General features: G+C 38.2%; 1 protein-coding gene across 1 annotated transcript in view; it reads left to right on the top strand.

Annotated features, from left to right (window-relative positions):
• Positions 1 to 16,634, top strand: part of LOC148350945 (uncharacterized) — a 100,814-nt gene that overhangs the window by 24,803 nt on the left and 59,377 nt on the right. Inside the window, exons 5-7 of the mRNA XM_088320147.1 lie at positions 10,494 to 10,547; positions 12,440 to 12,493; positions 12,575 to 12,628. Of these exons, the coding sequence (XP_088176273.1) occupies positions 10,494 to 10,547; positions 12,440 to 12,493; positions 12,575 to 12,628 (162 nt within the window). The remainder of the gene's footprint in view (positions 1 to 10,493; positions 10,548 to 12,439; positions 12,494 to 12,574; positions 12,629 to 16,634) is intronic.

Here is a 16,634-nt window from a genome sequence, read left to right as displayed (position 1 = left end):
AGCATTTCTTTCTGATGCAGATGCACTGTATTGTTTATTTTGAACAATATGACCAGGTGACCCCTTTTGGAGCCTCTGAGACTTTCTCCGAAGCAGAAAGTTCTGCAGAACACACTTAGTAGCACACACATGTTGATTAGACTCCAAACACTGTAAAAATACCAGTTTTCTAACAATTCAGATGATTTTATCTGAATTGTGTCCACACGGCTTTTGACAAATAAACATCCCCACATGCATTGCATTTGCGAGTCATCCTTTTACGAGGGCAAAACAGGAGCAAGATCATAATGCAAATAGATGTGTTTCCCAGATTTTAGTTTTGACACAAAATCGACAAAGTACAGTGCTTGTTTCCTTCTCGCTCCAAAAGTGTGCCTCGTTGCTCTGTCCCGCGTGTTTACAAGTTGTGGTCTTATGTGGCTTGCCAGAAGCATGAATTTACACTATATATGGATGGATAAAACTGTGGCATTTTTGCTGTGGCCTTAGATAATAAAATGTCCCAGAGAAATCAACCGATACATTTTAGCGAGTAAGCCCAATTTTGGGTGTATCATTCTTCTTTGTACTACACATTTACAGTTCATTGGGAGACCAACAAAGAAAAAAAAAATGTCCTGAAGAGGGAAACTGCATGTGCACAGAACTGTAATCCCTCCCTATAAAGTGGTTTACTTTTCAGGGTTTTGCTTCTTTACAGATTTGCATCATGCATTGCGTTCTACATTCTGATTCACTGCTTATAATTATACATTTGCCTGCTTATTATTATGTGATGCTCCAATAGTTATCTGTTATACATATATATATATATATATATATATATATAAGTTTTATTATATATGTATATATATATATATATATATATATATATATATATATATATATATATATATATATATATATATATATATATATATATATATATATATATATATATATATATATATATATATATATATATATATATATACTGGACTGTCTCAGAAAATGTGAATATTGTGATAAAGTTCTTTATTTTCTGTAATGCAATTAAAAAAACAAAAATGTCATACATTCTGGATTCATTACACATCAACTGAACTATTTCAAGCCTTTTATTATTTGAGCACTGCTGATTTTGGCTTACAGCTGAAAAAAACTCAAAAATCCTATCTCAAAATATTAGAATACTTCCTCAGACCAAGTAAAAAAATCATTTTATAACAGCAAAACTAAATCAAACATTTGAAAATGTCCATTGATGCACTCAGTACTTGTTTGGGAATCCTTTTGCACGGATTACTGCATCAATCCGGCGTGGCATGGAGGCAATCAGCCTGTGGCATTGCTGAGGTGTTATTGATGCCCAGGATGCTTCGATAGCGGCCTTCAGCTCATTTGCATTTGTAGGTCTGGTGTCTTTCATCTTCTTCTTCACTATACCCCACAAATTCTCGATGGGGTTCAGGTCAGGGGAATTAGGAGGCCAATCAAGGACAGTGATGCCATGGTCAGTGCACCAGTTACTTGTGGTTTTGGCACTGTGGGCAGGTGCCAGATCATGCTGGAAAATGAAATCCTCATCTCCATAGAGCTTTTCAGCAGATGGAAGCATGTAGTGCTCTAAAATCTCTTGGTACACAGTTGCATTTACTCTGGACTTGATGAAACACAGTGGACCAACACCAGCAGCTGACATGGCTCCCCAAACCATTGCTGACTGTGGGAACTTCACACTGGATTTCAAGCAACTTGGATTTTGCTCCTCTCCAGCCTTTCTCCAGACTCTGGCGCCTTGACTTCCAAATGAAATGCAAAACTTGCTTTCGTCTGAAAAGAGGACTTTGGACCACTCTGCAACTGTCCAGTGCTTCTTCTCCATAGCCCAAGTCAGACGCTTCTTCCGTTGTCTTGAGTTCAGAAGTGGCTTGACCATGGGAATACGGCTATTGTAGCCCATTTCCCGGACACGTCTGTGATACCTGGACTCCAGCTTCAGCCCACTGTCTTTGAAGCTCCCCCAAATTCTGGAAGCGGCTCTTCTTCACAATTTTGTTAAGGCTGCGGTCATCTCTCTTGGCTGTGCAGCGTTTCCGGCCACATTTTTCCCTTCCAACAGACTTTTTGTGGATATGCTTTGAAACTGCACTCTGTGAACAGCCTGCTCTTTGAGAAATTTCTTTTTGTGTCTTACCCTCCTGATGGAGGGTTTCAATGATGGTCCTCTGGACAGCAGACAGATCAGCAGTCTTCCCCATACTTGTGATTTAGTTTACTGAACCAAGCTGAGTATTTTTAAGGCTCAGGAAACCCTCGCAAGGTGTTTCGAGTTAATTAGATGATTCAGGTGATTAGTTGAATAGCCTACTTGTATACTTTTTCATGATATTCTAATATTTTGAGATAGGATTTTTGAGTTTTCTTAAGCTGTAAGCCAAATTCAGCAATATTAAAATAATAAAAGGCTTGAAATAGTTCAGTTGATGTGTAATGAATCCAGAATGTATGACATTTTTGTTTTTTTAATTGCATTACAGAAAATAAAGAACTTCATCACAATATTCTAATTTTCTGAGACAGTCCAGTATATATATATATATATAAAATAAAACTTATACACAGTACTTTTGTGTGTTAAACAAATGCTTGAGCCTGTAAAACGGATTTGTTCTGACAATAGTCTTAATTCAGGGGTGGGCAAACTTTTTGAGTCGCGTTGGCTTAAACATTTTTTGAAAGGGCCAGTAGGAGAAAAATATGTTGATAACATTTTTTGTATATAGCGATACGGTCTCGAATACAAACCTCAGCAATACCTGAGTTATTTATTTTATTAAATATGATTAATTTCGGGCAGCATGGCGGGGCAGTGGTTAGCGCGTGTGCGGCGCAGTTTTGAGGTCATGAGATCGAATCTTCCTGTGTGGAGTTTGCATGTTCTCCCCGTGGGTTGCGTGGGTTTCCTCCGGGCATTTCGGCTTCCTCCCACATTCCACAAACATGCATGTCAGGTCAATTGGCCGGTCCAAATTGTCCCTAGGTGTGAATGAGCGAGTGACCTGTCTGTCCCTGTGTGCCCTGCGACTGGCCGGCAACCAGTTCAGGGTGTCCCCTGCCCACTGCCCAAAGACAGCTGGGATGGGCTCCAGCACCCCTGCGACCTTACTGAAGATAAGCGGTGCAGATAATGGATGGATGGATGAATGTTTTATTTATTTTTCAATTTGATAGCCGGTCATCTACTCTAATTTCGTTGTTAACCTATTTTTAGTAGCAAAATTTACGTTTATCTGCACTGATAGGGTTTAGAATTAACAATCAATCTATTTTGTGTCAGAATAAGTTACACAGTAATACACTTTGAATTTCAATGGCACTTCAAATGAATGAAAAGAAGGTTCATTAAGTAAGCAAAGAAAACACAATTCCAATGTTTTCCAGTTCAGGGGATCCCAAATGCATGGGTGGAAAAGCACCTTTTCCGTTACTGGCTCCATCTAGTGTTAAAACAGAGAAGTGCAACAGAGTAGAGCTCAAGCACCATGTGCGGGCCATATTTAACTATACTTTCAAAATTTGCTGCGGGCCAATAAAAACGGGCCCGCTGCGGCCCGCGGGCCGTAGTTTGGACACCCATGGTCCAATTTCTAACTAAAGCCTGCATGTAAACATACCCATTGTTGGCTCTTCGGCCAGCCTAGCTCCCAAGTCATGGACAGGTAAAACCTTGTCGTTACTATACTTATATGCCATTGCTCATGGGCAGCCTCAGTTGTGATACACTTTTGATCGGTTATTGAATGGAAAACGTATTCAAACACACAAAAAGAACACATTGGTGGATAACATCTGAATAGTCATTTCATGCAGCCCAACTGCAGCTATGAGTCTACAAGCTGTTAATGAGTCAATTTTGGGTCATTCGTTTTTGGAGCTACCGTTGCGTCTGAATGTGTCTGTGTGCTCTCAGTGTGTACATGTTGCTTGACGCCTCAGTAACAGAGACGTGACAGAGGCCTCAGTGCGGGGCTTCCATCACATATGTTACAGACCCAGATTGTATGCTAAAATTATGATAATAACAATAATGAGGATATTTTTGACCTGCAAAGCCAAAATCTGCACACATCCCTCGAAGCTGACACAATTGCACTCTTAAATTGTTGCTATGACATGCAAATAAAGTTTTCCTATGCAGATTGACCATATTCAGCATGGGGCTGCGAGGGCTGACCTCCCACCCCTAAGCATAAACAGGAAACCTCATATAAAGATGGCCTTTCAAAAGACCGGCTGTGCCACAGGATGCCTAATAAAAGCTCTTTAAACAGACAGAAAACACATGTTCAGGCCACCTTTTTGTCCTCCCTGAGCCTCTCGCGATAATCCCATTTTTGATTAAAGTTTCTGGAAATCTTAAAAGTTTAAAGTTCCACAAAAATGAACTGGATTTTTTTGTGAAGTGCACTAGAATAAAACCCTCAAGTGTAAGAAATTGTAAGACCGGTCTGGAAAGTACTTTTAATAGAAAGTTACTGGAAACTTTCTTGACATTTCCTGGAAAATTTTCATCCTTTTGCAACATTGTTGGGATCTGGTTGAAGAGGTAACTTTTAGCCTGGCGAGTATAAGTTTTCGTCACATCTCATGCTTGTGTGAGTTGGTTTTCTCTCCTACATAGACGCCGTTGTGGAAATGGACAGAAACTTGGTCTCTATCATGTTTTTTTCTCTTTCTTTTTAAAACATATGTGGTTTTTCGTGTACACTACAAGCACAGTAATCCAGCTATGGTTCTGACCAGAGTTTAGAATAGGTTCTCATCCAGTTGACCAGAGAAGCCAACCAATATGGTTTTACTCCAAATATCTTAGAAAAACAAATAACTGCCAACTTTACTTTTTTGCAGTTGAGTTATAACAATGCAGTTTATTCATTTGCAGTAGCCAAAGATGCACAGTAAATCACCTGCAGAGAGCTGAAGAACATCCTTTTTAAATTTCAGATCTCAGGAAAGGTATTTTCTGCACTAAAAGTCACTGTTTTTTGGTCAAAGTTTGACTGTGTGTGACTTTTTCAGGAACCAGGAACGGAGACGGGAACCCAATTGCGTTAGTTTCTTAGTTTTATTTGAAAAGAGACGTGAGCTGGCACCCACGATCCAGTGATCGTTGATTGTGGGGAGCAGATCGCTTGGGACGCGGAAGTGGCACTTCTCTGGCGAGCGATAGCGGTGTCGAAGAGGGAAAAGCAGGTCGGGTTGTCGGGGCGCAGGAGCAGAGACGTGATCAAACGGAAACAGGTCGAAGCCGGGAAACGTACGGGAGTCAAAAACTGGAAGTCAGGTTCGGAAGGCTTGCCTTAGCGGGAGCTGAAGGTTCGCAACGATCGGATGCCGGTAACAGGGAGCCGGGGGTTTAGAAAGTGTCAAGGAGCCAATCAGCGACCAGGGCTGTTGGCGCCACCGGGGCAGCCGCAGGTGCCCCGAATCAGTAATCATGACAGACTTATACTTTGGTGAGACTTATCTGTGAAATTGTTAACACATTATTATATAATTTAGTTTTACATTTCTGTTACCAGTACTGTATATCACTTTAAATGTGTTATTCACACTAAACGACAAGAGGGCGCTCTAGGCTTATGTTGATAATATTAACCTTGCCTGGTCATAAAACAACTAACAATTGGAATTGCAACAAAATAATTCAATCAAATGAATCGTATTATGTTAGCCTAATGAACTACTTATTATGAACCGCAGTAACTCCTCTATAGCGCGGTTTACTTTTCACTGTTTTGCTTCTCAAGGTTTTTTTCATTTTCCTCATGTTTAGGTTTTTGAGTTTTTCATTGCCCTCATGTAGGTTTTAGGTCAGGGGATGGTGTAATAATAGTATGCAGTTTGTAATAGTCTGTGGTCTGAGCAGCCATTTGAGACTCCTTGTGATTAAGGGCTATACAAATAAACATGACTTGACATGACATGACTACTTCACAGATTTGCATCGTGTTCTGCATTCTGCTAAACAGTCTTTCTGCTTATTATTATTTCACAGAACACATACCGGTCAACTTCAGCCGATATCTCCCCTTATTAGCGATTGCAATTCCCCTTGTCAAGCAATCATAAAAAAACCTTACAACACAACGCAATTCCTATTTAGTCACAGCAAGACAGACTATGCAGGAAAAAAAACAAAGATAATGTATGTATCAAGCTTATTTATTTACCAAATAAATGCCTGGTTAAGGTTCACATTTTCTAGGGTTTGGCGAGAATATTGACAATCTACAATTAAGTTGTCGTCTCCTACCAGTGAACAAGAGAATATGGATTAGAGCCGACATGGGCAAGACGACATCAATATAACAACAAAATAAGGGTTTAATGGGCTTCTTCTTTGGTACTGTATAATTGAGTAATTGATTGCATAATAATTCTAAAATGTAAATGTGTCTACTTCACATATTTTGCCTATCACAAGTTCTTTGTGACCTAATCAGCGCAATATATAAGGGATTATTGTAATCAAGATGGTCCTTTTGATTTTAAAAGTCTGGAAACTCAACTCTATAGGCCTAAAAATATAGCAAAAACATGGAATGAATAGTCATTATTCAAGTGTTATGTTTTAAATCTAATCATGTATCCCTTTTTGCTTAGTTTGCGTTTTTAGTTTCTTTCCAGGTAAAATTCTGCAAACATGCACTTTTTTCAGTCTCAGGTAGTCCTTATATTTCCTGCATAACCCTCAATAGCCTTGGATTACGGGAAACTGACACAATGGCACACAGACCACCATTGAGCTCAGCCAGGCAACACCCGTGAACCTTGACCTTTGATCCCCACACGAGAGTGTGAGACGCTGTGGCCATAGCGACTGGTCTCGGTACAGACAGCATCCGTTTTGAGGGCTCGTGATGAAGGTGCGAGCTGCATGTGAAGTCTGAACTTGTCTGTTACTATTTTCTTCAGCGTACCCCTACTTTTACCTTATAGCATCATTATTTTTGACTTGCATGCTGAGGAGAAAGCGACATTTTAAAAATGCCAATAATTCAAAATTTCATAGATTTTAGCATTTATAGGTATAACTTGAAGTATAGGTTTATGGTTTAATTGACTATTAAAACGAGGAGAGAATACTTCAATTGATTTTAATTACTGTACATAAAAGCCCTCACTATGCCAGACTCGAAATCTGTTCTGAAAGACAAATGAGCAGATTCACACTAAAATGTGTGGGAAATCAAAGAATAGCAACACTAGTGGCCGATAGTGTCAATTATGTAAACAGTGCATACTAGTTAAAATAACAAACAGCAGTGATGAATAGTAGTCAAAATTACAAACTGGCATCCTATGCAATCTACCTTGCATTTGTCCAATAATAAAAGCAGAAACAAACAGAATAAACCTAAAACTGCTGTACGGAATTTGAAAAATGTTTACTCGTTGAGGCTCAATCATCACATCATCCTCTGTCAAGGTACTTTTTTGCCTGTGCAAGTACTTGCCTTATTTAGATACGCACAAAAAAACTTTACTTTTCTCCATTATATGAGATTGGGTTTGTATTTGGACTGTTGAAACGGGCATTTCCTCATTTTGACCATTTTCATGCTGCACTAACAAAAAGCTGCAATGCGTTGCACGTCCCTTAAGTAAGATAAATAGGTGCGTTGGAAAGAAAAAAAGAAAGGTTCATTGATCTCAGTTGGGCACCTCAAACAACGGAGCCCACCTTTAACAAGTAATATTTTGTTTCATTAAGCTGGACAAAAAAGTGCAGTATTTTGTTATGTTTGCAATTGTGCTCAGTCCTTTCTACAAACATCAATTTTGGAAAGGACGTTTCATTCAATATATACCCTAAATGATGCATTCCCTGGCTCAGTATCGACTTCAAGTTTAGACGAGTGTTGTCAAAAATAGGTAAACAATAAGTGTCAAGTCAGTAGACGTTACTTTGAAATTGAAATAAATTGAAATAATCATTACATGTAATGGCAGTCTTGCAATAAAAATAATTTATGTGTCTACCAAACAGAAGAAAACCTTTGTGAACATTGAAAAATACGCTTTGAAATCATCCCCTTCGGCTCCCATCTGGCTGAACATAATGAACTAAAGGTGTTTTGACGGAGACTGTATATTAAGTGGCTTTCAAGAGCATGCACTTTAAAGTCTAATGCTAGTTTATGTTGGTTTCTGAGCTTGTCCAAAGTATTCTATGTGGGAACTTGACATCACACGCGCAAATAAAACATCCGGAAATTGAGTTGTAGTTTTCCATATGGCATTGAGATGCAGTTTGCTTAGTATTTATACCTGAAAATGGCGTGCCGTTGCCATGAGATCAAACCTAAAGCGCTATACTCAAATAAGTAGGATTTCGGCCCGAGTTGAGGTTGGACCGCAGTAACGCCCTGTAAAGCCGCCGAGGCCGCCTTTGGTCGGGGGCCTTCGCCTGCACCCCGCCCTCGCCTTCTCTAATTAGACACCTGTTCCGGGTAAGCTATGTTTGCTGTACCAAAAAAACAAAACCAATGATAATAATAATAAAAATAAAAAATAAAACATTTTTGCCAGCCTACGTCTGCAAGTGTATTCCCCAAACCACATTATGAAACATGTAATTCAAACATGCCGACTGTGTGTGTTGGTGTATTTTGGGAAGAACAGCATCCTGTGAACACTGTCTGGACGCACACAAACACACCAAAGGTCTGGCGGGGCCCGACTAGCTGTATGCCAAGGGACAATGAAAGGGACACTTGAGTTAGGCAAAATCAACCACTGAGAATCCGTGGAATGAGTGATACCAGCGTCTCAAACAAAAGAAGACAATTAATGACTAACGAATGACTAAATGAACAAATGATTACAAAAGTAAAATGACACCCAGCTCTTATCGTCTGAATGGAATTTGTCCTTCAAAAGCTATTTCAGCAATTCAAATGATCAAATTACTGTACAAATAGTGCTAACGTCCAAAAATCCACATAGTTTTGTCATAGTTTTCCAGTGCAGGCTTTTGGTTAAGTCCTGGCATGTAATAATTATTTGGGAAGTTAATTGTCTTTGATAGAAGTGTTGTAATTGGTAAACCGAGGTTGATGAAAGAGGTTCTTAATATTTGGTTCCAAATGCTTTTAATTTAAAAAAAAATCAAGAAAAGCCACTTACATGTATACAAGAAGTCTTATGGTCATGACCACATTTGGTCAAGATATTTTACAGTGATACAGTTGTTTGAAACACTTTGCTGCTTTACTGAATAGAATTAAGAGTAGAATGAATGATGAAATGGATGTTATTGTTACCTATAGTGAAACATCTTTCCATACTAGTACCAAGTGACAAGGATAGATTCAATCACATATATATTTTACAGAAAAAAATGTAAAACTGTCACCATGCTGTCTGTTTAATCTCTGTCTCAAATACAGGACATATGTGTATTGGAAAATGAATCTTGAATTCCTAAAACTGTCATGAGTGGCCATATTTCATTCCTATGAGAATGGTGTAAGCGTTATTTCAATGTTTACAGAAATACAACATTCCCGGAAGATTCCAGTTGCCTCAGTTGAACTTTTGTAGATTATGACTACATAAATGGTACCCATAAAAATCGATATTTTTTTTAATCTTTATCACAACAGAACCAAGGTTTTTCTACACTTGTAAATTAAAACACAATAACAACGTCGGGCGTTTTGGTTTATCTTAAAAACGACGTGAATGGGGTCTTACGAGAGCTTCTACAAGGGACACGTCTGCATATGCTGGTTCCCGAAGACCACCAAATGAAGGCTGACTTGTTCCTAGTCACCTCAATGAACCCCACTCGGCTTGCCCTTTTAAACACGTTTTTTTTTCTTCTACACCGTCTGACTCTGCCGACCCTTAACCCCCTGCGGGGTTGGGGGCAAGGCGAGAGATGCCCCACTATGCAGAGAATAAGATCTTGGGTCAGAAATTCACAGGGAGAAGTTTCCCTTGGGAAGACGGTCAGACAGATAAACGACTGTGTCAAACTGTTTGAATTTCAGAAAACCGGTTGTTTTGTCTCCCTTTGTCAGCGTCTGCCGTACTTGACAGACATGCTTCCGTTCAGCCAAATTATGCTGCTGCTTCTACTATAACAACAACAGCTGATTCAGAAACCAGCATGCACTTGGCAAAGGACTCGAGAATGTTTTGCAACGAGGTGATCTGGATTACTCGTTTGCAGTCTTCGCAAATGTGTGTGCTAGTGTTGGGGGGCGGTGGAATTGGCGGGAGCAAAGTGCAGAAGAACTACATCCACATGTTGGAGTTGTTCCACAGAGCCCCATTTTCCATTCCACCCTCAGAAACACTGCACCAAAACCTGGGAAATTTAGTTTAAATGGCAAGTTATCAACATAGAGTGATCCCAACTCAGCACCCAAATAACACACATCATTCTGTACTACCAGTAGCGGTGTTCAGACCAATTTGCTTGTCTTCTCTTACAGGGTCCTCCTGGTCCCCACGGAAACCCAGGCCGAACCGGACCAGCCGGGCTCAAGGTAACCTTTTACCTTTTAATATATAAATGTATATATGTTTGTACTTGCGTTATACCACCCTTTTTATTTACACAGTGTTCCCTCTACATACAAGATGAATTTGTTCCCGGATTGTAGAATTAGCATATCTCGAACAAATTTTCCCCATATGAATAATTCCAAACCAATTGATCCGTCCCCGACCTCCCCAAATCATATATAAAGTGCACCGAACCGTAAGACTCAATAAATCCAAACTACAGCAATAGCAAGGGTTGCATTAAAAAAAAAAATATAGAACATAATATAGCTAGATTACCTTGGAATTGTTAAAGTATCTAAAATTTTGTCTTTCTAATCATGCATTTAGGTTTATTTTTATTTTGTTTAACTCCAGAGAATGGGGCGGCAGTAGCTCAGGAGGTAGAGCGCTCGTCTTGGGATCAAGGGATCCCTGTTCGAATCCCGGCTTTTCCGTGTTACATGTCAAAGTGTCCTTGGGTAAGACACTGAACCCCTAATACCCCAATAAGCAGGTTAGCGCCGAACATGGCTGCAATACAAGGCCGCTATTGGGAAATGTGAAGCACACTGTAAAGCGCTTTGGGAAGTCATTGACTTGAAAAGCGCTATAGAAATGCGGATCATTTCATTTCGGTATAATACGCACTTTCTATTTACTGGCAAATCTTTCGTTTTTTTCTGCACCGTATTGACCTTAAAATGCGGTATTAGCTCTAGATACACATGATCGAATGTGTTAAAAGTATCAATGACTGCCAAGATTTGGGTGTCAGTAATGGTCCTGTCTACATCAATGTTATCTCTTATTGTAAGCATTTGACATTTCTCTGTAGGGTGACCTCCAGTTTTTTGTAAGGCGATGGATGGCACTGTCATAAAAAATATATATAATCCACAAGTGCAATTTAGCTTTATCATGAGATTGGGAAACTTTATACCTGCCTTTTTGCTGACAACATGTGTGCAGAGTTGTCTGTTCTTGAGTCCAACAACCAAGTCAGTGCTCTTCCATTCGCCATGATACAAGTAAATACAAATAGGTCCAGGCAGGAGTTAGGGAAAACAGTCCAATTTTAACGTGCAAATACAGAAGAGAAACTGTTGCCTTTGTACTCATCATCCAGCAACCTTGAAAGCTCACTTTATAAAGCCGTGTTTTAAGTCCTTTGTAGAACATACTGACCATTTATATTGGGGATTTTTTTGCCGCCCGCTAGATAAAATGGCATTTACACTCCCAATAAACAATGCTTGGGGAAAAAAAACTACGTTGTAATTAGAAAAATAATGATCGTAAAAAAAGTATTCAAGAGAAAATGAATACATGTTTCAACACACCAATTAAATGGTAGGATGCCATTGCTGAATCCAAATTATAACAAAATGTACGATAATGGGATATTACACAATTATGTTTGAAACAAAAATTCACAATGGTTTTCTTGTTACGATACTACGTTTTTAGTATAAGCACGTAAAAAAAACTGTTCAAAAACTTGCAATGAAAAAAGAAAAACTTCTCATCACATTTCAATAAATTATTTTAATCATTTGTAAATCATACATCAAATGTGTTTCTTTTTGAGTCCACTGCAAATAAGTGTGAAGTTTTATGTTTTTTCCATCCTGAAACATTTTTTCTTTCTCCCCCTCACTTCATAAATCAAACAAGTTGTAAACAGCAGGGAGTTTTTTCTCTCGTATGTTTCTTACTTGTGCTCGTTTCCAGGTGACAGCTTTGAAGTGTTGCATTATTATTGTTCCTGGCTTTTCAAGTTTATTTTCTCTTCTAATCTTGTCAAGTATATACGCCGTTCAAAGGCAGTTTGACAAAAACAAAACCTATGAATATGGTTTCACTATCATGCTTTATCAATTTCCTTGTTTAGGGTCACAAAGGAGACCCTGGTATCTCACATGGGCCAGCCCCTAAAGGAGAAAAGGTACCCTGAGCTTCATACACTCAAGCTAACTAATTTTTGCGTTTTATTCATACTTACACTTTGTCACATTTTGTTTTCAAGGGTGACACAGGAATCATCGGTCCAATTGGGATGATGGGTCAAGAAGGTCGAAAGGTAAAGGAAGCTCTGATGATCTTTCCAAGTGTCTCAAATGAATGCTCAGATCACATATGTTTTTCTCTTGTTAAATCCTACAAAGCTTTTTCATTTATACATTCTTATCTTTGAAATGAAATGAAATGATCTGCATTTATATAGCGCTTTTCAAGTCAATGACTTCCCAAAGCGCTTTACAATGTGCTCCACATTTCCCAATAGCGGCCCTGCAGCCATGTAAGGCGCTAACCTGCTTATTGGGGGTATTAGGGGTTCGGTGTCTTACCCAAGGACACTTCGACATGTAACACGGGCGAGACGGGATTCGAACTGGGATCCCTTGATCCAAAGACGAACGCTCTACCACCTGAGCTACTGCCGCCCCCAAATCTTTGCATTTTTAGGTGGGTACTGGGAGCTAGTAGCAGTCACTTGTTCAAAATCTTTCTAAAATGTCTTAAAACCATTAGTAAGGCTATATTTGAAACATGTAATGCAAGGGTGCCAAAGTAAAATTAGCAGAGGGCCAAATACACATTTTTGCTACAAGCTTAAGGCCAGACAGACAGTATGATAGTTGAAAAATGTTCAAGTCACTAGAATCTAATTGAACCTCATAAAAAGTAAATTAAAATAGATAGATTAAACAAAACAATAGTTCCTTGTAACAAACATTGATATAAGATATGTTTGAAAATTCCCTTCTATACAACTGATCATCTAAAAAAATATATATTGAAAATTATAGTCTTTTACATGTACAAATTACAGGAACGAGTTAGCCAATAATATTGAAGGGTGTACATCCAACTCATGTTCTTTCTTCCTGTCTTATCTATCGTGCATCACTGTTGCATTGTGGGAAATGTAGTGTTTGTACGTGTAAACAAAATATGTAGGCTTACTGCATTCTGTGGGCCAGTTTTAATAAAGACTTCAGGGGTTGTAGAAAGCCTTCTTGCGGGTCTTGACTTTGGCCTTGACTTTGACATGTGAGATGTAATGGGTGTAAATGAATCTAAATGCAAACATATTTTGCTGTCTGACCAATAATTGTACATGATGCGTCAAAAAGCTGCATGGCTCCCGTTAAGTAGGAACGCGGCAGACTATCGATTTTTTTCTTAAGCTTTTTTTACACTATAAGCCAAAAATGAATAAAAAAAAGGAAATGTCACTGCCTCACCTGCCTCCCCTAACTGTATCTCACTAGATCACGAAGACAAACGTGTCACAACGGAAAAAATAAAAATGTTATGGGGACACCCTTAGTCGATACAATCTGACATTTTTGACTGCTGCACAGCGTGGCCTGACGTGCAGTACGCAACAATTTTGCACATCCCCGCACAATCACATAGCACATTTTCACGTCATTCTCTGATTCAACGACAGCCCACATGTGGCTTTTGTTTGGCTTTAGCTCTTACTGTGTGTGTGTTTGTTTGGATCTCAATACAAAATGCAACAGAAACACACAGTCACTTGCGCGTTCAATCATAATGGAAATGGTAAATCTAGTGAAAAATATTTAAAAGACTACGCTAAGTGAGTAATGATGAGGAAGTTCCAAGGCTTCCAAATTTTTTTTATCCATATTCATCTGTGATTAGCTTCTAACAGTGTATAGTAATTAGTTACAGTTACCAGTTACTTCTCTTAAAAAGTAACCCAGTGACCCCCAGATTATTTACACCCAAAGGTAGCATGTCACTCTGAAAGGGACAATCTAGTTATAAGTTATCGGACATAATATACTCACTTAAAAGCCAACCCCCTTGAATTGCTTTGAAATAGCCGCATTATAATACAAAACGAAGAAAATGTGTGCAATGTTGAGAGACAATCCATATTCATTTTGTCTCTGGGCTTCAAACCACTCAAACGTATCCTACCTCATTTCCTGGAATGGTGTATTGCAAAAATGATTTTGACAAAACAAAAGACTGCTAATGATGTTTAAGCGTCGGCTGATCTCTACTTTACTATTGCAACTACTGCTATGACCTGTAAGTAGTCTACTACAGCAACTACCGCTATGACGTAGCAGCTTTTTAAGAGCTTAGGTGACATGGCGTCACGTTTGCCGTTGCCTTAGTGATTCAATCAACAGACTGGGAGGAAGCTTGTTAAATGAACAATAAAGGCTTCCTCTCTGTACACAGTGCTTATTAACCTTTCTGTATCCTGCTTTAAATGATGTACAGTACGTAACCTCCTGTAGTTCTCCGCTGCAGGTCGAACTGCTTTAATCAGACGCTACCTCACTTTACGGAAAACTTTGGCAGAATGTAAAGTCCATGTGCTGGTATTCTCTCAGTCAGCACTAGAAAGTATATTCAACACGAGTAGTACAGTTGTGTTTGGTCTTGCTTTTTTCCCTACCTAGCAGGGATGTTTTGTTTTAATACTATGACTTCATAGAAGTGAATTTAGAGGTGCATAATAAAAAGAATAATAATGGTAAGAATAACTTGTTCGTTTTATTGGCTTTTTATCCAGGCACAGCACAAAAAACAACATCTACATGATATAATACATGAAAGGGAGTAGGCTGAAGCTTAAGTTGTTAAATGCTTACCCATATTCCACTTTTCATTGCAAGGAAGACATTTTCAAAAACAATAAAACAGAACCTTACCGTACATAAGGGAAATCAGAAAACAAAGAAATTACATTACGTTACGTACAATGGTGTCACTGGCGACTCGTATAACGTATAATACGCAAATAAACTCTCGATATATAAATTTTCTTTAGCATATTTATCTAACATACATATAGTCTACATTTTTTTTATATAAGTTGGAGACGTTTTGGGGGTCATCAAATAAATCGTTCCATAAGTGAATACCTTTTTTGGGTGGCACAATGGCTTTTTAACGTTGCGCGAGAATATTGGACCTTGACTTTATGGATTCTCCGGAGATGATGAATTACTGCTCTTTAGATAAACCACTGTTGAATATTTGTTGGTAGTTTGTTCTTACTTGCATTGTATTCTTATATTTTTACTTTATCTTCAAATTTGTACTTTTTGACTTTAAAGGTTTCAGCATTAATAATTCTAGCGGATGAATGACTGAAATACTTTTCTGAAGACTTAGTCGCCTGTCAGTGGTTACATGCATTCAAAAATATACTTTTCTTTAAATTTTCAAGGCATAATGGCTAATTTTATTCTTCTAATTTATTTTTCTCGATTGTAAACAAAATCCATTTAAGGTCTGATTATGCACATACGTTTTTACAGAAAATATTTAAATAATGTAACATTTAAACCACGGCATATGACCACATACGACCCGTCAAGCTTGTTATTGAGGCCTTGCAAACGAAGCATGTTGAAAATGTACTACAGGTTTAAAAAGATAATGATACTGTACATAAAAAGGTAACAGAAGTACTTTTGATTAGAAGAAAAAAAATGTTGATTTGGTGGCATTCTTGTCATCATTGTAATTTTTTGTGTCCCCCCTGCCCCTACTTTTTTTTATTTCTTAATTAAGAATTCATGTGTGCTGGGCTCAAAGCCAACATTCAAATAGCTTGCTACATTTTTCTGTATTTGGTATTTTTTTGGCACATGTTTTTATTTTATTTAGCAAGATATATATTTTCAAATGGATGCGAAAAAGAAAACACCTCTGATCTAGCCTTTTTGCTTTTAAGGATTTCCAATGCACTTTATAGAATTCAGTGCTTTAAAAGGGGGCCATATTATAACGCTTTGCACTAATGCTGATTGTTTCAAAATGTCCTTAAATTAATAAATAAATAATTAAAACACTTAAATGCATTTTTTGTTTGCTTTTTGGCATGAATGGTATATGTAAAATAAAAATATAGTGCCAAAAATGCAAATAAAAATATACAAATCAAGATTTCTCTTTTGAAATGGCAGGGATAATGTTAGAAAAAATATATAGTCTTATACTATTTTTTTCAAACGAGCATTGCAGAAGTATCAGGTTTGGGACTGTATTGACAAATGCAAAAGAATAAATATTTTTTTTCCACTGGG

The sequence above is a fragment of the Urocampus carinirostris genome, chromosome 16, assembly GCF_059441175.1.
Source record: "Urocampus carinirostris isolate Australia breed hairy pipefish chromosome 16, RoL_Ucar_1.0, whole genome shotgun sequence".
In the NCBI taxonomy this organism is placed as follows: domain Eukaryota; kingdom Metazoa; phylum Chordata; class Actinopteri; order Syngnathiformes; family Syngnathidae; genus Urocampus; species Urocampus carinirostris.
The sequence above is the reverse complement of the archived record's forward strand: the minus strand, read 5'-3'. Positions and strand labels throughout refer to the sequence as shown.